The following is a 23,908-nucleotide window of genomic DNA, read 5'->3' on the forward strand; positions in this document are numbered from 1 at the left end:
TACATATATACATATCTATTATTGAACTGTGTCAGAAGTACATTGAACATGTTGCTGGTTTCCTTTTTTGATTTAAGATTGGGTTATACTTCAAAGTCTGTTGAATTAAATTCTTAAATTATAGATTTACTGCGTACTTGGATTTTCTAAAGGTATAACAAAAGGTGGTAAGAGACATTTTCTGTTATCATAGGTAGTTAGATAAATTAGGTATATAGATTGTGTTTATTATTATGTTCACTTTCTACCTGTTAAGGAAGTGAAAGGCAAGGTAAGAGAAGACTATACAGTTTAAATATCCTTTTCTGAGGATATTAGTGATGACAATATTTTCGTATTACCTACTTACAAGCAACTGACTGCTATAAATCTTAATGAGCAAGGTATATAACTGTTTATTTTGGAATGCTAATATTTACAAATTTAGGATGTTTGTAGGCCAAATATAGGAAAAATATGAGTGAGAAGGTAATGTGATTGTCAGAATTAAATCATTTCATATTCTTATAATCAAAAGAATTTCCTGTTCTATGTCAGGGTGCTATGATTATTCCCCTTAAAAAGTAAAAGAGAAAGTGAATTTCATTTTGAAAACTTATTTAAAGTAAAGTTTTATGTTCTTTAGTGAGGAGCATATTTGCTATGGCATTGTCCCACAGAGAATAAAGTTCCTTCTCTCCTTTGTATCACACAGTAAAAATTCTGCCAAAAACATGACGTGGTCATATAATTACAGTTAATATTCTGAAGCATTCATATCCAGGGAAAGAAATGGATACTTCATGTGTGTGTAGTTTATGTTAAAGCAGCCATATCTGAGTGTTCAGATGCCATCAACTGCAATGGTGTCAGCTGATTTCTGTTTCTATGCTGGGACATTTATCTGCAGAGAAGTAGCTCAGTTATTAGGACAGTGTTTACATACTACTTTTGCCTTGCTTGTGTGTTTTTATTTGGGAAGTTATTTAAGTGTATTTAAGCTGATTTAGGAGCAGATTACTCTTTGTCGTCATGTTGAAACACTTATTCTAACTGATTTGTTTTAGGGTGAAATTTGATTATACGTTATTGAGGTGGTAGTTTTACTGTTCTTTCTCCAGATGTCAGAAGACAAAACATTTGTTTTCCTTGATGGTATTTTATAGATAGATGAAAAATATGGAAAACTTTAGCTCATTGAAATAAAGCTTAATATGCTAGAAAAAGGCTTAATAACATTTTTTTGTTTTGTATTGCATCTAAAACAAACTAGGATATTAGGGAAAGTAAAGCACAGAAGTATTGGCATGTATTTAAACAGTGTTAAATGTAGTGAATTATTTGTGCCTCTGTATACTTTATAAAATTCAAGACTTCCTTTCTTAACTTTTTATCTTCATGTCTAGGAATATGCCTTGTTATTAACCTTTGCTTTAAATTATAACAAAAATTGATTCAGTGTGTATTATCCTGATGATGGATATAATGAACATGGGGCTCTCATGTTCTACCTTGGTGCCCATAAGCGTGACAATGTGCTGAATGTTTTTACTGGGGTGGAAAACATTTGTGGTATCCTTTTAACTTGTTGCTTAGCCTACCACAAGTTAACAAAACTAGATCACTGCAGAAATCTTTTCTATAATAGTCTATTTCATATGAGAGTAAAGAGTAATGTGCACTGTATAGATACTTTGCTCTTTTTAGGTAGAAGTTGGTGATTGGTACAGTTATAAGAAAGCATGACAGCATGTTCTTATTAAGGTTTTTGCATAGTTTTATATATCCTCTCTTCTTTCAGAAGAATACTACTACTTTAGAACATATCACATGAATTCAAAGCTATACATCTATACTGTATCATTCTCCTTTTAGAGTTATGGAATTAAGAAGGAAGAAATTAGTTCCCCAACATCTTTTTAGGTGATATCTTTACCAAAGAAAATCTTGGAATAGGTCTTTATAGAACAGACCAGTATATTTGTATAGAACAGTCAGTATATTTGAGTGTTGTTAATGCTGACTTGAACTTTAGATTTGCTTTGATTTGACAGCTGGAGAAATAGCATGTTTTTGTTTTTGTTTTTTATTTTATTTTATTCATTGATGTAGCTTTCTTTCTTTCGCCTGAGAATGGTTTAACTGCTTTTTTAGAACAAATTTCTAATGAATCTAAAGATTCACTTTACTTGTGAATCTTCTGCATAACCAAATTACAGCCCTGAATATTCTCTTAACTTTTTCAGTTATAGCTTTCCATAATCTTTTCTGAAGATTTTCACACTCTTCTGTTTCATGACCTTCATACTCCTCTTTCAGGAAAAACCTGTGTTCTTCCCTGCCTTCTAACAGAATGTACAATTGTGGTATCTCAGTTCAGAAATGTTGATTAAATGTCTAAGTAATTTATAATCAGCACAGTGTTTGGTCAGGAAAGTTTAGCTTTCTGACTTTGTTAATTTAGCAAAGATAAGTAGTTTTAAAGGGGAGAGGGTCGGGATTATTAAGTAATAGTTATTAGCAAAATGATTCCTAAAGCAGGTCACATTTTTTCTGTGTTCCACATAGTTTTATAAGTTAAGATGTTAAGTATAACATCAGGGCTTGAACTCAGCGATACTTTTAGATCCCTTCCAACTCAAGATATTCTGCACGTGATTCTGTGATTATATCTGATAAAAACAAAAACGACAATAAAAACAAAAAACAGCTCAACTCTTCTTTAACTCATCTGTATTGGGAACAAAATTGATCCTTTTGTCAACATTTTCCAAACTGATTTCCATCTATCATTGACTTAAGTGATTTTTGAAGTAGATAAAAACAGAATGAAATAGATATAGAGCTTTTAGTATTTCTGCTTGGGATTGTAACATGAATATTGCAAGTGTTTGCATAACTTCATTTTTCAGTGTGTTCTGTCTGTTAAAATCCCATCACCAATAAGCTTTCAGTGCCAGCTTCATTATAGACTGTCTGAGATCAGAATAATAGAATGGTTGCTGTTATGCAATGGGTAGCTTGTCTGGCTGCTTTACTCAGTTCTGACAATTTACCTGTTGCAATTTATTTTTCCTCCTCAGTCTGCAGATCCGTGAAGGGGTTCTACAGAGACACCTCAGGCTTTGAGGCAGGCCTTTTCCTCTTAGTCTTTGTCATGGCAGTTTGCCATTTCTCATTACTGTTATCTTCCCCTCTGACTGGATGTGCCAATGGGGGATTTTGGGGCTGTTTGGCCCTGGGCTGTGGATTCAATGTGGGTTGCATGTGAATCCAGCTGTCTTTCTCCATTTCTGCCTCCCTGATAGTATACAGCCTTTTGACAGTCTCCTGCAGCTCAGTCATCTGTTGCAGGAGATCCTCCACCTTGGCACATCTTATGCTGGCGACTTTGCCACTCTCCTCTGCTCCAGGAGCAAGGTCCAAGGTCCAGGCACTTCCCACAGACCACCATCTGCACAGATGCTTCTTCCTTCAGCAGCTGTGTATGGATGGAGGTATTGGTCACGACTTGGGTAGGTGGTGCATACGCCCCTGCCAGAGCTGCACCCTTAGCTTGGTGTTGAGCGCTTACTATTCTGCCTCAAGGGTCAGGTGGAATGAGTGCCTCTCACTTCTGCAGCTGGTAGATCCTCAGCACCCTGCTATGTGAGCTACTGCCTCATGTGATGCTCATGCTCTGTTTACCTGCCTTGTGCTTGGTTGGTAGCAATTCATCCCTGAGCTTCTTTGAGGGATATGGATATGGTCTCAATTTGTCCTGGTAATGCCCACACTTGTGTCAGCCTCTCTTGCGGGAGCTGCCCTTGCTGTAGGGTTGCTGTCCTTTCTTGGTGTTTCCCAGACAAAGGAAAACCCTGCAATCTCCTTGTACCTTCAGATTGGTTGCTCTGATTCAGGTCAGGATGGCTCTGAAGCAGCTGCTCTTGATGACTAAGCCAGCTACCTACTGGAAGAAATCATACTCTAAGAAAGTGTAGTCTTTCTGTATCTTAGATCACATGTAATTAATCCATCAGTATTGTTGCATGGACTTCATTCTTCAAGTTAGTGAAATCAGCAGCCAGACTTCCTTGAGGAGACTACAGTAACAAGAATAAGAACATGTGAGAGTGAAAGGGCAGTGTTATCTTACAACCCTGTACACCACAGATGTGTAATAAAGAAGGAAAAAAAAAATCTATGCACTGTTCTGAAAGTAATGCCTTCTCTTTTATTATGTTGGCCACTGACACCAGAGGTAGATGTTGGAGGTACAGCAGTAGAGGCTGAACCTTCTCACCAATATTCTGTTACATGTTTTTGCCATGTGACAGATGGCAGCAGAGGGGCAGTCTAAAACAATGGTGTCTGACATGGAAGTGCATGTGAAGTAAAGATGTGGAACTGAATTCCTCTATGCAGGAAAAATGGCCCCCAGTGACATTCATCAGTGCTTGCTGAGCATTTATGGAGCCCAAACAGTGGATGTGAGCGCACTGAGATAGGTGGTGCTTTTCAGCAGTGGTGACAGAGGTAGTGGGTCAGCTCTGCTGGTGCAGATTGTTATCAGCGTGGCTTGCAGGCTCTTGTTCAGTGGTGGTGAAAATGCATAGTTTGTGGTGACTATGTTGACAAATTGTGTTTTGTAACCGAGAATTTGTTCTATCAAATAATGTTGTTGTGCTCTTTCTATTTGTTGTAATTTTAATGCAAATAAACAGGAGGCTTTACTTTGGGGCAGCCTACTTTAGTAACCATGTTGGCAATACTGGCTGCATAGTCATGTGAATTTTATTAGCATTAATTTATATTTGTAGCATTAAACTATTCCTTATATTATCCTTTTCTGAAATAAACAAAAACATTTAGAAGGCATAATTTGGGGGATATAGGCGGGAATTAACAGGTTCCATTATTTGTGTGCTATCCTGAAGTGCTTTCATGGTCCTAAAATAGAAGTTCACCTACCCTAAAATTGAAAAAATGTAACTGATGCCTTTTTATGTCTGTGCTGTTGATTCTTACAATACACCAATGATATTCTGCTTTTCAGCAGTCTTTGCAGTTCTTGCTTGATAACTGTAACTGTATTCTCATTTTAATATTCAGATATAAACAAAAAATTATCTTTACTGTGCAAATGAGAAATGCCTTTGGGATATGTAAAAGCCTCCAGGTATTCTCAAACAAGCCATTGTAAAAGTACATCTCATGTTAGTATACTTTCCAGCTACTTTAAATACTATTGATCTTGGTATTATGTAAAGAGCATGCTATTTCTAGCTCACTGCCTTTTGAAATATTCACTTTTTTGATTATATATATGTATTTTTAAAGTTGCCTAACAGTACCTTTCACAGGTAAATACATATGTAAACTCAGAGTTGAAGATCAGATAAGAGCATCAAATGGTTTAAAACATCGTGGTAAACTTTCAGAGATTTCTGTAAGACTTTCATGTTACATGAAATCTTGATAGGTCAACTGATTCTGATTTTCCTCTAGGGCAGCTGACTGCCTTTCTTCTGAAAGGTGGAGTCGGACTGTGGCAGTGATACAAAACTTGGTAGACGTTGATGGAGACTGTATTACACTAGATGATATTGTTGCTTTAGCTATGTTTTTCTACACCTCTTGCTAGTGTGCTGTCTTGCAAGACTTTAGTGCAGAGTGGGAATGAATATAATGTTTGATGCCATTATGGCAGCCTAACATTGTTATGCCAGTAATGGATAAAATTTTGTTGTTCTTGCCGGGATGCTACATCTTCCTAAAGGTGTACAAATGGAAGAGAACAGGGCTGAAGAGCAAGTGATCAGAAATATCCATAGAAATTGTTGGAAGGGTTATCAAAGGAACTGAGGCTATGTTTTGCTGTACCCTGTGGATACCAAATATTGAAGAAACATGAAAAATAAGGTTGGTATAGATTCCTTACTGGTTGAAGATGTGTAGATGTACTAGAAATGAGTACTTTTTATGCAGAAGGGTAAGTTAATGCTTTGTATGTATGAGCAAACATAGATTGCTTATGTTAATTGAAAAATAATTTTGAAAAGTTAACTTGCATCTTTTGAAGGAATGGTAAATAACCTGCAGAAATTTTCTTAAACTACTTATTTTACTCTTGTGCACATTAGTAGGCAGCAGAATGACAGAACGAGGAAGTAGAGTCTTGAAGGCTGTTACTGTTTTGTCATTGAGTTTAAAATAAAGCGGACTCCCTAGTTATTATCACTCAATAACGTGGATGGAATAATAGAGCATAAGGGTACAACCTTTCTATCTAAGGTCAAATAATTGTGATTGTCTACAGTTGATGAAAGTTTAATATCCTATTTCATTAAAAATTCTCAGAACATTGAACATAAGTCAACATTCCATGGAGAAGAAAGTATTATGCAGCTTGTATGTGTGCATATCTGCATATCGGAGCACAAAATATTGACATGATAATTGCAGTCAAGCCTGATTGAACAGTAGCCTCTGGGAATTCAGCTGGTGTTGTACCAACTGGATGGCTGCTCAGGACACAGTTTGAAATGCAAGGTGCAAGTTAGCACTTTATTCAGCACAGGCAGGCATCATTTAAAAATCCTTGGGGGAAACCCTGGTGATGTGCAGATGTTAAAGCAGTCTGTTCTGAAGTGCTGATATTTTAAACACTGTAAGAGGGTTGTGTATTTTAGATGAAAAATGTTTGCAAAATTATTAGGGAAAAATGTCACTTTATTTTCTTTACTGCTCTAGTGTAAAAACATTTTTAGTATTCTATGTGTATTGCTTAAAATATGAAACACTGCTAAATCATCTAGTGAATTAATTTAGAAATGCAAGAAATTACATGTCTTTAATGACACTTTTTCATTTTGATATGTATTATATAACATAAAACTGGTAACAAACACAGCTTCATAAATAATTTACTAAGGAAATAATTTCATTTTACAGTTTATTTATAATTAGACCTTACATTATTTTTGTGAAGAAACTGATATAGGCTTAGGCAATTTTGATTCAGAAAATACTCCCTGTCTTAGAGTACAGTAGATACATGCTATCAGTTTTAGTTTAGTTTAGGGATTTTTTTTTTTTACTATGTGGTGTAAATCTTTTGAAAGCACAATCTGTAAGTATTAAAAGTAAAAGAAAAAAAAAAGAATTATATGTTAATTAAAATATGAAGTGTAAGGATCTTCTAAGGTCTGAGGTGAGACTAAACAGTACATTAAATAAAAACTGTGTAGTTTTGTTTTCTTATCTCAATTGGTGCACCAACGCACTAAGGTTTCTAGTTGAGAGTTTGAGATGTAGGCTCTGTTTCTTCTAACCACTAATTCTGCATCCAGAGGGATGGGACTGTATGCAGAAAATTACAGTATTGGTGCCATGTTCACAGTAACATTGACAGTGTGTGCTGTATACCTTCGCTTTGCACATGGGCCATTCATTTTCTGTTTAATAATAACATTGAATATATGCACTTTCTTAAGTATGCAATTGAAAATAAGAAGTCCAGGAGAAATAATAATCGCATTGAATGGTGCAGCAAACCAGTTCAGTATAACTTTTAAAAATAGGAATATTTCCAGATTTTTTTATTTTTAGTTATAGATATAATATGTATAGTGTTAAGATACATTTGTTGTTCTTCTATTATGGATCTCAGTTTGCAGCCTAAGTGTAAGTTTTTTAAAGATTTTGCCATACAAACCTAGATTGTGTTAGCTTTTTTAAAATCCTTCTATTCATAAAACCAAAAGGAGATACTACTTGAAACCTGTGAACAGTAATTCCCATTTTTTATTAGTTAGAATTATTTTCATTCAGTTGATGTAAAAATGGCATAATTATATATACATCTTAGATTTTTTTCTACACAAATGATTAAGATCTGCATTAGCATCAAAGAGGTCTCTCTTCCTAGAGTACTTTCATTGAAGATTTTAGGAAGTGTAAACTGCCCCAAACATTTTAGTTTTGAAAACCTTTGCATTTTTTGTACTCCTTATTCTGTTTTCACACCTCATTCATAACTGTTTCCTTATAGTCTAATGTTTCATTTTTGACAAGTCATTAATAATGGTCCTAACCTCAAAGATACTATCCTGTCCTGTTGTGTAATGCATCATGTAATGCAGGAAAAAATCATAACAGGAAAAATCTTAAACAGTATTTCCTTGGTTTCTTCCTTTTTGTGGAAAACTGAATCTAGATAGTCTATGTAGCTAAATACAGCTGTTAAACATTTAAAATAGGTAGTACTCATGGGAAAACTGATTGGAGCTTAAAACTTGTACAAATTGACAGCCTCTCTTCATTCCATTTTTCATCCTAGAGAAGTCTGGAAATATTCTTAGCTCACATCATTATTGCTCATCAGTGGTTCTAATTAGCTAAACAGGAGTTTGTCTCAGTCATTGATCATCATCAGCTTCTTGACAGTGCCTGATTTTTTTCCCCATATTGCAATGGACCTTTTTTAATATGTTGGAAATACATAACAGCTCAATTAATAAAGTCAGTTGGTGATTTTTATACATACTTCTAAAAAGTAGGAGGGTATTATTTCCTTTCTTGTCTAATATAATTTTAATGTACAAAAACAAATAGAAGTATGATATGCAAGTTTCAGTCATATTACCTTGCGGGTCTGTGGGGAACTGTACCGCAATGAACACTGGAAATTATTCTGTGCCACCAGGAGGAGCTCCTGATAAAGTTCCATAGGAGATTTCAATTTAACCTTTAGTGTTCTGAAGGCATCCATTGTGTTCTTACATTCTTAAAATTATTATTATTATCTTTTTTGGAGCTGTGTATGATAACTAGTGCAGCTATTTTGTGAGGTATAACATATCTCATTATCTTGAGAGCCTGAAAAAAAAATCCACCCCATATAGCCAAAAAATGCCATAAATTTACATTAGGCTTTTCCCATTTATGATGAAGATGATGGATTTGTATTTACAAATATTATTCCTTGATAGCCTTGTTCAGAAGTCTGTTTGACTGAGCATCAACTAGATAGAGAAAGTACTAAGTTTAATTAGAAATTAGAAATAGAAGAACTAGGTCATTTGTGTGTGTTTACAAATGTAGGCATATTTTTTCTTAGGCAGTTTTCTTTCCTTTTTTATTCCTTTCTCTCTGGTTCAATACTTTATTCCTATAAGCCTATTTGGTACAGGCTTGTCCTAAACTTACAGGGCTATATAAATTCTTCACTACTGATAAGACATCTGAATTAGCTATGTGTACTGTTTTTAGATCTCAAGATAAGTTTGTTCTTTTGCTTTGTTCTTGGCTTGTTTATTCACTTTCTTTCCCTTCCCTCTTTAAAATGAAAATACACCTGTATTCTTTTGAGGCTTGCTTTGAGAAATCTGTCCTGACCCATCAGAGTTTCAGATCAATTAATCCATTAGAAAACAGGTTTAATACATTTTGAAGTGATGATCGTGTTGCTGAGATAAGAGGTTAATTAGTTAGCCAGTACTTGTGTTTAATTTGGCTTAGTTTTATGAAAAGCTGACTTTGAGAGAGGGCAGTGGTTAGAGTATTTGAGAAGGCAGTGAGAGATTGTGGATGGCAAATGACACGAGAGTAGTAAGAGCAATGGTTTAATTTAAAAATGCAAAATAAAACAGCTGAACTAAAATGGGGAAGGAAATAAATCGGTGTTGGATCAGTAGATCTGTTGTTTCAGTCAGCAGTTGAAGTCGAGATACTTTTGAAGGCAAGAGGCAATGTTATTGAATGGTTTTTGGAGTTTATGGTTGGTATTCTGTTTGCTGACTATGTTGTTTCTTTTCCAAGTATTTCATACTAGAGGCCTTCTTTTTTTGTTTCCTAAAGCTTTTAAAGTTTTGGATCAAGCAAAATGGTTATACATGTGTTATAAACTTGTCTAATCTTAAGTTCTTAACTTTTCTAGTTGTAGTTAACAACTGAAGAAACTTGGAGTACCATAGTATCTACAATTTAGTTAGATTTATATGGGTTAATCACTTCATCATAGTGTGTGGTGCCTGTAGAAGAGAGAATCTATCTCCCAAAATATTTGGATTTTGTATACTGCAGGTACTTTTTTGGAAAAATAAAAATAAAAAATAGCTGTTAGCCATTAAGGACCACAAAGCAAAGAAGTTCAGTATGAGGAAGCAATGAGGATTATAGTCTGGAGCAGACTTCTGGCTCATTAAAGTTGCGGAATAGTATATAGTACCTGTCATAAGCAACAGGCTTGTTTCAGGAGCACACAAGCTCCAAACATTTGAGATTTTTCTTATTTACACCTAATTTTTAAAGTGATTTTGCAGATAATGATCTGTAAAGGTTTATAAACTTTTCAGAAATTCTTTTTTATAACCTGATTGAGAAGTTGAGTTCTTGAATTTTAGTCTTGTGATTTAGCCCTGGTGGGTAGCTGAGCCCCACACAACCACTTGCTCACTCTGCTGCAGCAAGAGAAGAGAATTAGAAAAGTGAGAAAACTCATGGGTTGAGATAAAGACAGTTTAATAAACAATGGGCAAGCAAAGAACAATGAAGAATTCATTGCTTACTTCCCATTGGCAGGCAGATAGTAATTGTCTGGAAATTAGGTCTTCATCACTTGTGATGCTTACTTGGGAAGACAAACACCGTAACTGAATGTCTTCCCCCTGTCTTTCCCCTGGCTCTTACTCCTGAGCATGAGATCATATGGTATGGGATATTCTTAGGTCAGTTTGAGTCAGCTTTCCTGGCTGTGCCCCACTTCCTGATCCTTTTCCATCTCCAGCCTCCTTGCTGGTGTGGCAGTATAAGAAACAGAAGAGTCCTTGACTCTGTAAGCACTACACTGGAACAACAACAACAACAAATCCAAAACAGTGCCGTATGAGCTGCTAAGAAGAAAATTAACTCAATCTCACTTGAAATCAGTGAAAACAGTTAATCACTGCTATCAAGGTGGATCAGTTTAATTGTGTGGTATGTTTTGAGACTTACGTATTCCATTTTTTCTCCTCTAGTGTCTTTATCCCTAGTTTTTTTCTTCAAAAGACATCACACCGAAACCTTTGGGATAAATGAGCTAAACTTCCTAATAGGATGGGTTTGTATAATTGCAGGCAACTTAGTGCAGTTTTAGTAGGGTTCGAAGAGAAACAATGAAAAAATGTCTGTAAGTATCTCTGGAAGTAATGCTTTATTTCCATGGAAACTACAACCGATTCAAAAAGCAAAGTAACATGATTTGCTGGTACAAATTCTTAACTACAAAATGCTGTTTTTCAACATAGTCACCACCGTTGGCTATGTGTTTTTGCCAGTGGTGATCAAGAGCCTGCATGCCATGCTCATAAAGGGCTGCACCACTGGAAGTTATCCTCTGTTTCACAGCTGCTGTGATGGTGTCGTTCCTAGGAAAATGTTGCCCATGCAGTCTATCTGTCATTGTCCTGAACAGATGGAAGTCTTAAGGTGCCAAATCTGGACTAAATGATTGATGTGGTAGGATAGTCCAGCCAAGATTGCCAGTGTGCTCCATGATCTTCAAACTGATATGAGGTCTGGTGTTATCATGCTGAAAGAGAAAGGTTGTCTTGTTTTCTGGCCTGACTCTAGAAGTTTGAGCCTTCAGCTTAGTCAGTGTTGCTATGTAGCGATGACAGTTGATGGTTTGTCCAGGTTCTAGGAAATCCAGAAGAATCACCCCTTTCCAATTCCAGAAGACTGTGCACATTATTTTGCCCACTGTGAGCTGCGTCTTGAGCTTTTCCTCTTATGGGGAATTCAGATGTTACCACTCTGTGGGCTGCCATTTTGATTCTGGTTTGTAGTGATGACGCCATATCTCATCATTGGTAATAATGCAATCCAGGAAACTGTCACCTTCAGCTTTGTATTAGTTCAGTAGGTCCTGACAAACTTGCATATAGTGTTCTTTCTGTTTCTGTTGAGCATTTCTGGGACCTGCCTGATACAAACTTTGTGATATTCCAATGCTGCTACTATCGTTTCCAATGCATTAAAACTGACGTTCAGCTCTGTACTCAGTTGCCTGATTGCAGTGTATTTATTTGGGTGAATGAGCTGGTTGAGACTCTCTTATTTTTCGGTTTAACATGGTGTGCCATGGTTGTCCAGAACGTGGTTCATCTTTCACATCACTGTTGCCACTACTGAAATGCGCCACCATCCTTCTCCACACTGCATACATTACATAAAAATTGTAATTTTTTATCTGCATGAAGGAATTCAGTTCTACGCTTTTGCTTCATATGCGCTTCCATGTCAGATACCGTTTTTTCAGACTGCCCCACTGCTGCCATCTGTCACAAAGCAACAGTGTATAATGGAATACTGGTAGGAAGGTTCAGTCTATGCTGCTGTACCACCCACATCTGCCTCAGAAGTTGTGGGACAGCATAACAAAATAGAAGGCATTACTTTCAGAATAGCCCTTGTTTTTCACTGCAGTTATGAGGCCTTAAGATCTCAGGCCCCAAAAACCTTGCAGCAAATTCTGTACCATTTTTAATTCTTTTTTTACTCAAGATTGGATCAGTCTAAGTACTTCAATAGAAATTATTTAAAAGTATATGGTACTAAAGTGCCTATTGGGACAGTATACTTTAGCCTTTGAAGTAATTGATAGAAATAGAATACACAGATAATAGAGAAGAAAAAGAAATGACCATATGTGTACTATCTTTAATTTTCTGTGGTACAAAATTCTGTGTTGCTTCAGTAGATTAAGCCTTTTGCACTCAGCTGGATTTTGTTATCCACTTTCCACCAGCTCCCTCTGTCTCTGAAAGATTTCCTTTTTGTTAGGATCTTTTGGCTTCTGGGAGTGTCTTACATTTAGCAATAATGGAAATTTAACTCTATAGTGAGAACAGGGATAATCTGAATGAATTTCTGCCTGTCTGTCACCTGTGGTGGTTGGGATGCCTGAATTTAGTTATTTTTAAAGAGCAGTACGTTTCTCAGATGTTTTGTCAGAGATGTCTTGTGCCATGGAGCATTTGTGTATCCCTACTATCTCACCGTAACTTTTCCTAAAACTGTAAGCACAGCATTTAAAATAGTTAAGAAAAAAAGATCACAATGAGATGAGGTGGTTCTACGCAGCATTAATAACTCATTAAATGATATTTTATGAAAAACCATGATCATGATTGTAGCCATGTACTTATAAATCACACTGCTGTGCTTGTTCCCATTAACAAACCTTTTCAGCCTTCCTTTTTTGTCCTGGAAAAATTATAGATTCTACCCATGTGTAAGATAGTAAATGACAATACATGAAGTTCTAAAGGTTTGTTTTAGATGTGGAAATGCTGTCTAGTTCAGAGAAGGAGTTCGCAGATTAATGTCACTGTGTTGCCAAGGAAGGAATAACATTTTGTTCAATCTATGGCAAGTATACTTCGTGCATTTTGGGAGGAATGAAATAGCTAATTTTAGCTATTTTAAAAGCTGTTCTAATACCCCTTGCTTCAGTTTCTTTCTGAAGAAAGTTGCGTTAGCTGTTTACAGATGTAATTTGCTGTCACTTGCCATATGCTCCCTGATTAATTCTGCAAGGCCTGTCAGCTTCAAATAATTTAATTTTCCGTCTTTTAAAATGACATTCATTATCAGGACATGAAAAATTCAAATGATTAACTGCAAATTGTGACTAATAAAGTGTCGTCTTTTTTTTTTTTGTCTGTTTCTAGAGAAAAGCAGAAAGCTGAAGTCAAGGACAGAAAGGTATTAGAAATTTTGCAAGCTAAAGACAACGAAATAGAAATCCTAGAACAGGTTAGTAGTACATTTAAATAGAGCAGTTAAGAAAACTTTTCATTGACGTCTAATTTATATTTCTTGAGATGTAAAAATAGTTTGTTGCATTTTGAGGTGAAAGTTGTGGGTGATTCAGAAATGATACATTTTGGAAAAAGTCTTCAACTCTGAAGAGTTGTTCCAACAGTTGACATTTAAATTTAAAAACTTCCTGTGAGTTCTGAGAAGTTTTAGCAACCTTAAGTTTCATTTTAGCATACCAAAATGACCTAAATTTCTGTTTTCAATTTTGACTAGGTTTAGGTTTGTAACTTAATAGTGCTTTGGAAAGATTTGCCATCCTGACAAATGCAGTAAGCAAAAATAAAACATTTCTAGAGTCAAGAGAACTAAATATTTAGTATCCCCAAAGCAATACAGCCAATTATTTTATCTTTACTAACACATACCAGTATTTACTAGATCTGTAGTTACCAGATACTGTAGTGCAATACTTCCAAATCCAAAATGTCATACGTGTCTACATCGTGTCTATTCTTTATTGAGCTGCTTATTCAAGTTTGAATACTGTGCTTCAGTATAAAATTAAATGAAAAGTATGTATTGAGCTAAGCTGTTGGCTAAATTGAGGAAACGTGAGCTCGTTTTCTAGAAATCAGAATAATTCTGAAAAATAATCAAAGTTGCTGAATCTTCATAGGATATGAAGTACGATATTTGTGAAATTGAGCATTAACAAGGACTAAATAAATGCAAGAGAACAACTTTATTCATAACTCTCTAATGACTTTTAAATCAGAACTAAGGTTAACAAAGTTTGCTTTTCAATATTACTGAATCAGTAATATGAAAATATCATAGTTATATCAAACGTCATATGAGAAAGGAAAAAGCGAATTAGGATTACTTCACAGATACCAAGTCTGTTAGCAGAAACACGAAGATTCAGGGTGTACTTTCACATAGCTAAGGCTGCATCTACCAGAGACTGAAGGCTGACTAATAAGTGTAGTTTTTTTTGTAGAATCACTGACTGGGTGAGCTTGGTGAAAGGAGCTTCTGGAAGTCCTGTAGTCCACCCTACTGCTGAAGCAGGATTATTTCTAGCATCAGTTGCCCAGGACCATTTCTAGATGGATTTTGCATATCTGCAAGGAAGGAAACTGCACAACTTCTCTGGGCAATATATGCCAGTGCTTTATCACGTGCACAGTGAAAAAGTGTTTTCTGCTGTTCAGGGGGAACCTCCTGTGTTTCACTTTGTGCACGTTACTACTTCTCCCATTGCCAGGCACCACTGAAAAGAGCTTGCCTCTGTCGTCTTCGCACCTTCTCTTCATGTGTTCATACACATTGGTGATATTTCCCCTGAGCCTTCTCTTCACTAAGCAGTCCCAGCTTTTTTGGCCTTTCCTCATGTGATGTATTCTGCACTCATCACTTTCATGTCCCTTTGTTGGACTCTTTCCAGTATGCTCATGTCACTCTTGTATGGAGAAGTCCAGCACTGGACAGAGCACTACAGATATGGACTGACTAGTGCTTTACCAGAGGGAAAGGGTCATCTCCCTTGACCTGCTGATAAAACTTTACCTCATGCAGCTACTGTTTACCAGTTTACCTCAAGGTCACATTTCTGGCTCATGGCCAAACAGCTACAGAACTGTTTTCTATCTGGGTGGCTTCCAGGTGCCTGAGGTTGTGCCTCACTAGGTGCAGGACTGTGCTTTTCACAGAACTGTAGGGTTTAGAAGGAACCTCTGGGGATCCATCAAGTCCTACTTCCACTGTTAAAGCAGGTTCTGACAGTAGGTTAGACTGGAAAACATTCAGATGAGTCTTGAATATCTACAGAGAAAGAGACTCCACAACATCCCTGGACAGCCTGTTCCAGCACTCTCTCACCCTCACAGTAAAGTTCTTCCTCGTGTTTGTATGGGACTTCCTGTGTTCCAGTTTGTCCACTGTCCCTTGTCCTGTCACTGTACACCACTGAAAAGAGCCTGGCACCATCCATTTGACTCCAGCGCTTGAGATACTTACAAACTGTGATGAGATCCCTTCTCAGCCTTCTATTCTTAAGTCTGAACAGTCCCAGGTCTCTCAGCCTTTCCCTGTACAGGAGGTGCTCCAGGCTCATAATCAACTTTGTAGACCTTCACTGGACTCTCTCTAGAACTCCTGTTTCTGTTTTTTCCGAATTGCAGTGCCCAAAACTGGACACAGTACTCCACAAGCAGCCTCACCAAGGCAGAGTAGACAAGGGAGGGTAATCTCCCTTGTCCTGCTGGCCAGGCTCTTTTTAATGCACCCCAGCATACCATCGGCCTTCTTCTTGGCCACAAGGGCACACTGCCAGCTCACAGCCAACCCCTTGTCCACCAGGACACCAAGGTCCTTCTCCACAGAGCTCCTTTCCAGAAGTCCCTAACCTGTACCGATGTGTGAGGTGATTCCATCCTAGATGTAGGACTCTACACGTGCTCTCGTTGAGCCTTGTACGGCTTCTCTCTGTCCAGCTCTCTAATCCATCTAGGTTTCACTGAATGGCAGCACGGCCTTCTGGTGTGTCAGCCACTCTTCCCAGCTTTGCATCATCAGAATACTCGTTAAGGGTGAACTCTATCCTTTCATCCAAGTCATTGATGAAGATGCTGAACATGACCTGATTCAGTACTGACGTCTGGGAAAAGCTAATAATTATAGATTTCCAGTGAGACCGTGCACCACTGATCAGAACCCTCTGAGTTTTGCCAGTCAGCCCGTTCTCAATCCACCTTACTATCTGCTCATCTATCACATGCTTCCTTTGCTTCATTACAAGAATTCTGTGGGTGACAGTGTCAAAAACCTTGCTGAAGTCAAGACAGACAACATCCACTGCTCTCCCTCGTTACCAGTCGTGTCTTGACATCATAGAAGGCCATCAGTTTGGTTGGTCTACTTCTTGTAGAGCAAGTTTTCTTTAGAACCTTTTCTCTAACTTGTCAAGGTTCTTCTGCCTGGCAGCAGAGCCTCTAACCTTCACCTCCTACTTTTGCCATCAACATCTCAGTAAGGGTATACTATGTCCTTTTATCCAGACCATTTCATTTCAAAATCATTTGAGTTGGAAGGCACTCTTAAAAATCATATAGTTCAATTCCCCTGCAACGAGCAGGGACATGTACACTTAGATCAGGTTGCTCAGAGCTCTATCCAACAAGACCTTGAAAGTCTTGAGTGATAGGACATCTGTCACCTCCCTGGGCAACCTGTCCCAGTTCCTCACCACTCTTACTGTAAAAGACTTTTTCCCTATATTTGGTTTAAATCTCAATTGGCTTTCTGGACTACGTGTGCACTTTGCTGACTTATGTCCATCTTGCCATCTACCAGTAGCCCAAGTCATTTTCCTTGGTGCTGTGCTCTATCCTTTCATCCCCAAACTCGTATTGGTAGTGGGAGTTGCCATGACCTTGGTGCAAGACCTTGCACTTAGCTTTGTTGAATCTCATGAGGCTCTTCTGGGCTCACTTCTGGAACTTGTGTAGGTCCTTCTGGATAGCATCCCATCCCTTGGGCATGTTGACTGCACCTCACTGCTTGGTGTTATTCATAAACTTGCTGAGGGTGCACTCGATTCCACCATCAGTGTTGTTAATAAAGGTATTAAAGAGCACTGACCCCAGTACTGAATCAGACACTACTTGTCACTGATCTCCATCTGAATCTTGAGCTATTGACCACCACTCTCTGGGTATGATCTTGCAACCAGTTCCTTGTACATAAAAAATTCCACCAATCAAATCCATACTCTTCAAATTTGGAGAGAAGTTTGTTATGGGGAACTGTGTCAAATTCCTTCCTTAAGTCTAGATGAATTTCCTCCCACTTCTAATTGCTTTTACTTAGGGACTTTATTGTTTTATAAGAGGTGTAGGTTGTGGAGGCAGTAGAATAAATTCTAGTTTCAAGAGCTTTCCTTCTTTTGATTTCTTCATAATAAAGTTTATGCACCTGCTATCTGACTAGAAACACTCATTAAACATCAATCATCTTTTTATTTTTTATTGTTCTATTTTTGTATTATCAGTCTATCATGGCTGTAGATGTAATTTGTAATGTTTCTAGTGCTTCTATGCACATCATGTTTATTTAGCAGCAGCTCATGGCTATTCCTGTGTTTCTACCATATCCTTACCTGAAAGAAAATACCTGCAGAAGAAGCTTATGGAAGTGTGTGTGCTTTAATGTGCTTTTAAGGAGGACTTCCTGCTTTGACAGCGTTTGAACCTGTAGCATATGACTCCATGAGATTGCTGTCTGAGTTTGCAGATCAATTTTGCAGACTAGAATTGAAATTGGTCAGAAATCTGAAATTGATTGTGTGTGATACAGTTACGATCCGAAAGTGGAGGGAGGATGGAAATGTAACTAGAACCAAGGAAAAGATGCAGCCAGAGGAAGGAGAGCTGGTCAACACAATAGGAAGAATTAAGTGGCGTAGAGAATGGAAGCTACTTTTTTTGGTGATTGTGGCAGCTGAAACATGTCACAGTAAAATGATTTCATGTAGTTTCCAATAGTGTATCATTGATGGGATTGTGAAATTTGATCTCAGATGCTAGTGCTGTACATAAAACCTATAAACAGTGGTGGTAGCATTCTGACTTTGCCTCATCGAATTGCTGAGGAGCCACTGGACTGTTTTCTGAATTTGTGGATTATTCTTGGCGGTTTGGAGCCAACAGGCTTAGAGAGCAAGTAGTGAAAATCGTTCTCAATTGTTTTGTCTTTCTGGATTTGTTCTTTGCTCATATAAGGAGAAAAGATATTATTTTTGTAATTAACATGCAAATATATTGCTTATGGAAGTGTCAGTTTTGACACTAATAGCACCAGAAATTCTGTTCTGTGAAATACAGATAGCAGCAGTTCAAGCTTACATGTTGCAGTCTACCAATCTATTACCTCTAGAAAGGTGAGATTGTCCAGTCGTTTTCTCTTGGTTTTACCTTCCCTGTCATGCATCACATAGGGATTTCAGTTGCAGCAGTAATATTTTTGTAAGATTATTATTTTAATAGGAATTCGAGTGTCCACTTGTCAGCTGATTGTACAAATCCATGAAGACTATGGGGGAAAAAAAGACAAACAAATGATGATTCTTGTAGATTTACATGTGTGTAAGCTGGTGTTTCTGACAGTAACAGCAACAGAACCCTAGAAGGACAACATGAGATATTCATTCTTTTGTACTCTGCTTAGAGTTTATCCTGACATGTCTAGGAGCCCAGTTAAAATGACTGTAAATAGTAGATAATGTTCCTCACGCCGTAGATGAGTTACATATAGTTATTCACTGCTGAAAGCTAATTTTAACTTTCTTTGTACTGAGATAATTCATCTGGTTGAAGATGTTCTTTTTCTTTTTTTAGGATATTATTGAAAAATCTTCTAATGTGTTTAATTTAGAAATGTGAGTAATATAGTCTTTGATTGCAATTTAACTTAAAAAAAATCTGACTCCTTTGATCTTGATGGATGAATTGTGATACTGGTGTTATTACTGATATTTTTATTTTCTGTGGCTAGTATAGTCATACAATCAAAATCAGTTTGGCTGGAGAAGACCTCACCTTCAACTGTCAACTTGACCTACCAAGTTTCTTCACTAACTCAGGTTCTTTAGCACCACAGAATCATGAAGCAGTACTTAAAAACTTCTCTCAGTAGCATTCTGTTCTTGCCACATATGCCATTTCTAATTTTGTAGTTTTTATAACTAGTGTCTTTATGTGAATATATCATTTTCCTAGAATTTGAATTATCCTTCTTCCAAGGGCTTACAGCTGCAGATATTTTTTTTCATTGTCCTTTTTGCTTTGAAAACTTTTCCTTCCTGATCTATTTAATATGTAATATTTGTGTGTGTGCATTCAAGAAATAGATCACTGGGTGCTGTCATGTATGGCTTTTTCTTTTTCCCTCTTCTTTGTTTCTCATTTAAAATAAGGTGAGATTTTGAAAGAATACATTAATGTAACATAAACTGTCAGTTGAGAGGACAAGGTGGGAACTGAAATTCAGTTTCTTCCATTCATGAAATTGATAGATTAAATTATCTTCATCAGTTTATTTTAGATGATGAAATTATAGATGAACAAAAGTAGCAATAAACATTTTTTTTGTCTTTATGGCACTTTTAATTAATTAGGTTTTAATTTTGATCCGATGGAACTAAAGCTAATCTTTTTTGTCCTAGACCTTGTAACATTTCAAAATCTTATCAACTGATTATACTCCAGAGTGGTTAAAATAGTACTAGCTTGCCTCATTATGTCTACTTGAAAATCTTCAGCTTTTTGTGCAAATCTATATTAAAGCCTCCTTAAGGGGTCCAATTGAAGGAAGCATCATTCTGCCTTCAAGCATTAATTAATGCTAATATTTTTTTCTTAAATTTTGTATCTTCACTTGACTATTTTTTTTTGCAATAAAATGCTGCTATTAGCTTAAGACAAACATATACATTTATTATTGCCATCTTAACATTTTATTTCCAGTTGCATATAGCATCGCTTATTCTTGTGTAATGAGGGACATGAGAATAATTTCAGTAACAGAGAGTTCAGCTGATTGTGTCAGCAGTGATGAGATTATGTGGAGTTTATAAACTTCGCAAGAAAGTTTCTCCAATGAATGAGACCTATAAATACTGCAATCAAGCATGTATTTAGTGTATTATGTTTGCTTTAGTGAAAATTTTTTTTTACATTTTAAGATTAGTATAATCTTGAGAAGGTGAAGCTGAATTTTATTTCCCCTTGAAGGACATTGTTGATGAAGATTCTTTTCATGTATCAGAATTTTTATTTGAAATGCAGGGAGATTTCCTCAAGTTCAAGACAGCAGTAGTAGAAAGAAGCACGATGTGCCCTTTGAATTTAGGTACTGCCAGTATGAATCTGCTGGCCACCCTGAAGAAAGAGCTTTTAGAGAAGTTGGTCATAGCAACAGCTGTTCTTCATTTCCTCTACCTGATCTGGCAATGTTGATGTATGTGAGTGTAATGAAATACTGCTGTGTTACGACTAAACACTTTTGGGTGTCCTTTTCTGCAGATCTCACAGTCATACGCAGTTCCAGAGACAGAGACTTGACCTTCTGCAGGCCTTGCAGATGTAGGAAAAAAAGAACCAGTTTTCTCAAGATCATGTTCTGCAATAAAGAGAAGAGAAAAGCTCAGTTTAGTAGATTATTGGTTTTGATTTGAAATTAGTGGGATGAAAGAAAGAGGAGGGATTTTCTACTGCCTGACCTGGAGGGCTGGACTTCTGCTTTGCATCATTTAAAACAGCTGCCAAATAGAGAAGATGGAGTAGAGAAAGAATCAATAGGTTCGGCTGTGCTGCTTTACTGTACAGCATTAGAGATCATATAGAAAATCTAATCTGACCTGGTATTGAGACCCACTAGACAAAAGAGGAAAGGATTAAGGTGGTGTTAGAGGTGATATGGCAAGATTGTCATGTAGATTGTTCTGTCAACCTTGTGGTTACCTTAAGAGCTGCCCTTTGAGGAAAACAGTCAGGTTTTCAACATTGCTGCATGATTTCTGAATTAGAAGTGTGTTCTTGTGAAAAGGTTTCTCTAAGTGGAAGGAACTTGTGACTCTTGTGTCAGAGACAACAAACCTGTTTATGGTACCAGTGCCAGAAGCAGTATTTGGCTTCCACTGTCAGTACTGAAACACAGATGCTGGCAACACTTGTGTTACAGATTAGCAGGAGAGGGTAAGGAGTGAAGAGAGTAGTTTAACTTTGTTTCTTACGAGCAGGCAAAAGTAAGCTCTGCAGAGTAGCTGTTAGGAGGAGCTAAGTTGGAAAGCGGTGGTACACATAAGGTTTTGCTGGTACTGTCATGCACTTAGATTGCTGGCAATAAATAGTTATTTTGCTGCTAGTGAAAGTGAGATGCTGGAGTTGCAAGGCTACATGATGTCACTACATGAAGTCTTGCTGTATTTCTAATGTGTGTTGAAATACTGAGAAATTCTGTTGGGTAGTACAGTTAAGAAAGCAAACTTTGCTGAAGGCACCAAATTAATCACATCAGACAAGCCTAAAGGGGACAGAGGGGAACACAGTTTTTATAATGGATTATACTCTATGAACCTTCCTTAATCTGTAGGTCAGGTGAGAATTCAGATGTAAGACCAACTGGTGACAGGAGATGCAAAATGATGTAATATACTCATATTTCAGATCTGCTTCTCTGTAAAACCATTTTACCTGATATTTTTGAAATGGAAGTGTAGTAAAGAATCTCCCTTTCTTCTTCCAACTGCAAAAAAGACCTGCCTTGTTTCTCCAGCATGCAAAGGGTTGATAAAAACATTTGAACAGATGACGGAAGAGATTTCTTTCTTGTATACATCTGTAATTTACTGTGTTTTAATTCACATCTATTGTTGGTAGAAACAGAAGTTCAAAAATTCTTATTAGTGATGGGGCTGAATTTGCTGATGTTTTCTTGCAGCTTCATACTTATTTTATTAGGTAAATCCTTAGAATTGTTTAATTTCAGAGAGTCTTAGAAAGCACAGAACAGTATAAAAACAAACATTTGATGGTAGGGAAATTAAGCAGTCTCCTGCACTTCAATTCTTCCCTCCTTGCTTTTTTTTTTTTTTTTTTCTTTTTTTAATTCCTTTAAGATTGTTACAGCTTAAGGGCAAATATGAAAAATAGGAATTAATAATGAGATATGTATAGTACTGTTGCACGAGTTACATTTTAATCCACTATACACGTCAGCTGTGTTTTTTCTTCCACTTGTTTTTCCTGGCCTTGTCAGGAGTCAAGTTCTAAGTTGTGCAGGTATCTGAATACAGTCATCCTTTGTTAAGGGTACTGTAAAACCAGTTAGCTTTGTCAGCATTTTAGTTTTGGAATTGTGTGGATAATTGCATTTTGTATCATAAATGGCTAGCGTCATTTTGACTATGAAAGGACAGCATACAGATTGCAAAATACCACATATGCCATCTATAACAAACAGCATGAATTATTTACTTAGAGCTTCTTTTATCTTACATCAGAAAATAAAGACTGTATTTCTTTTGTTTGATTTTGTTTTTTTCTAAGTTTTCTTTTTGTGGGAAGACTGAATCTGAATATGGTTGGGAATAGTCTATGTTAAACGTGCTTCTGAGTATTCAATTTTAGAAACAACAAGGAATAATGAAGGTGAAAAACATAAAGAGAAATTTGAAAGCATGAGAAGAAAAGCTGTGAATGGTTGCTGGTACATTTAATTCTTACTAGGAAAAAAGGAAAATTGAAAGGGAAGAGAGAAATTTGGAAGCATAAGTTGACCTCAAGTAGTTGATGTGGAAAAAGGTGTTGAAAGTGGGGAGAATATAGATGTAGATGTTGAAGTAGAAGTTTTGAAGGAAATTATTTTAAAAGAGAGAATATTTTCACTTTTATTTAATGAGTAATAGAATAATGTATGTAGTAAATTAATTTCACTTAAGATGTCAGTTTCATTAAAAATTGTATTGAAATAAATGCTTCAGTTTCTTATTAGTTCAAGTTATTTTATTTGTGTTCATTTTTATCTTCTGTAGGGTACGTTATAAGTATACTGCTGCAAACTTCTTTCGTAGTGGAAATTGAATGTGTGTCCTTTTATTACAGTCATAGATGGGGACTTAAATCACAATGTGGAGGCTTCAGGTTTTTCATTAAAAGCTTCATCCCTCTGTTTATAGAAATCAGTTACCCTGTGGTATTTCTATATCTTTAGCAGCAGTAATGAAGGATATATTATTATCTTTGTATCTTTGTTATCTTTGTATTTTGGTAGAATGATTTTTAGGGATATCGTGATAAACTATCTATAGATATCTGAGTTAACTTGTTTACATGAAATACACCCTGCTTTTATCTACCTGGCCATACCAATTCAATGATATGGTCTGATCCAGTTTTATATTGCAGTGTCATGGATATCTTTCTCCTCTTAAAAACATCAGTTCCCCCTCTTATGCAGTGATAGTAAGTACAGCTGTTATTTCATAGTCCTTTCTGTGTGCAAAATGCTATGTTTAAATATCTTTCATTGAAGACTGGAAGTTCAGTGATGGTGTCTATGACAACACAAGATGAAATATCAT

The 23,908-nt window shown here is 36.6% G+C and overlaps 1 protein-coding gene across 1 annotated transcript in view; it reads left to right on the forward strand.

Annotated features, from left to right (window-relative positions):
• CNTLN (centlein, centrosomal protein) overlaps nucleotides 1-23,908 on the forward strand; it is a 191,099-nt gene that overhangs the window by 18,746 nt on the left and 148,445 nt on the right. The window contains exon 4 of the mRNA XM_015280215.4: nucleotides 13,677-13,761. Within this exon, the coding sequence (XP_015135701.2) occupies nucleotides 13,677-13,761 (85 nt within the window). The remainder of the gene's footprint in view (nucleotides 1-13,676; nucleotides 13,762-23,908) is intronic.

Source organism: Gallus gallus, chromosome Z, assembly GCF_016699485.2.
Source record: "Gallus gallus isolate bGalGal1 chromosome Z, bGalGal1.mat.broiler.GRCg7b, whole genome shotgun sequence".
NCBI classification, from domain to species: domain Eukaryota; kingdom Metazoa; phylum Chordata; class Aves; order Galliformes; family Phasianidae; genus Gallus; species Gallus gallus.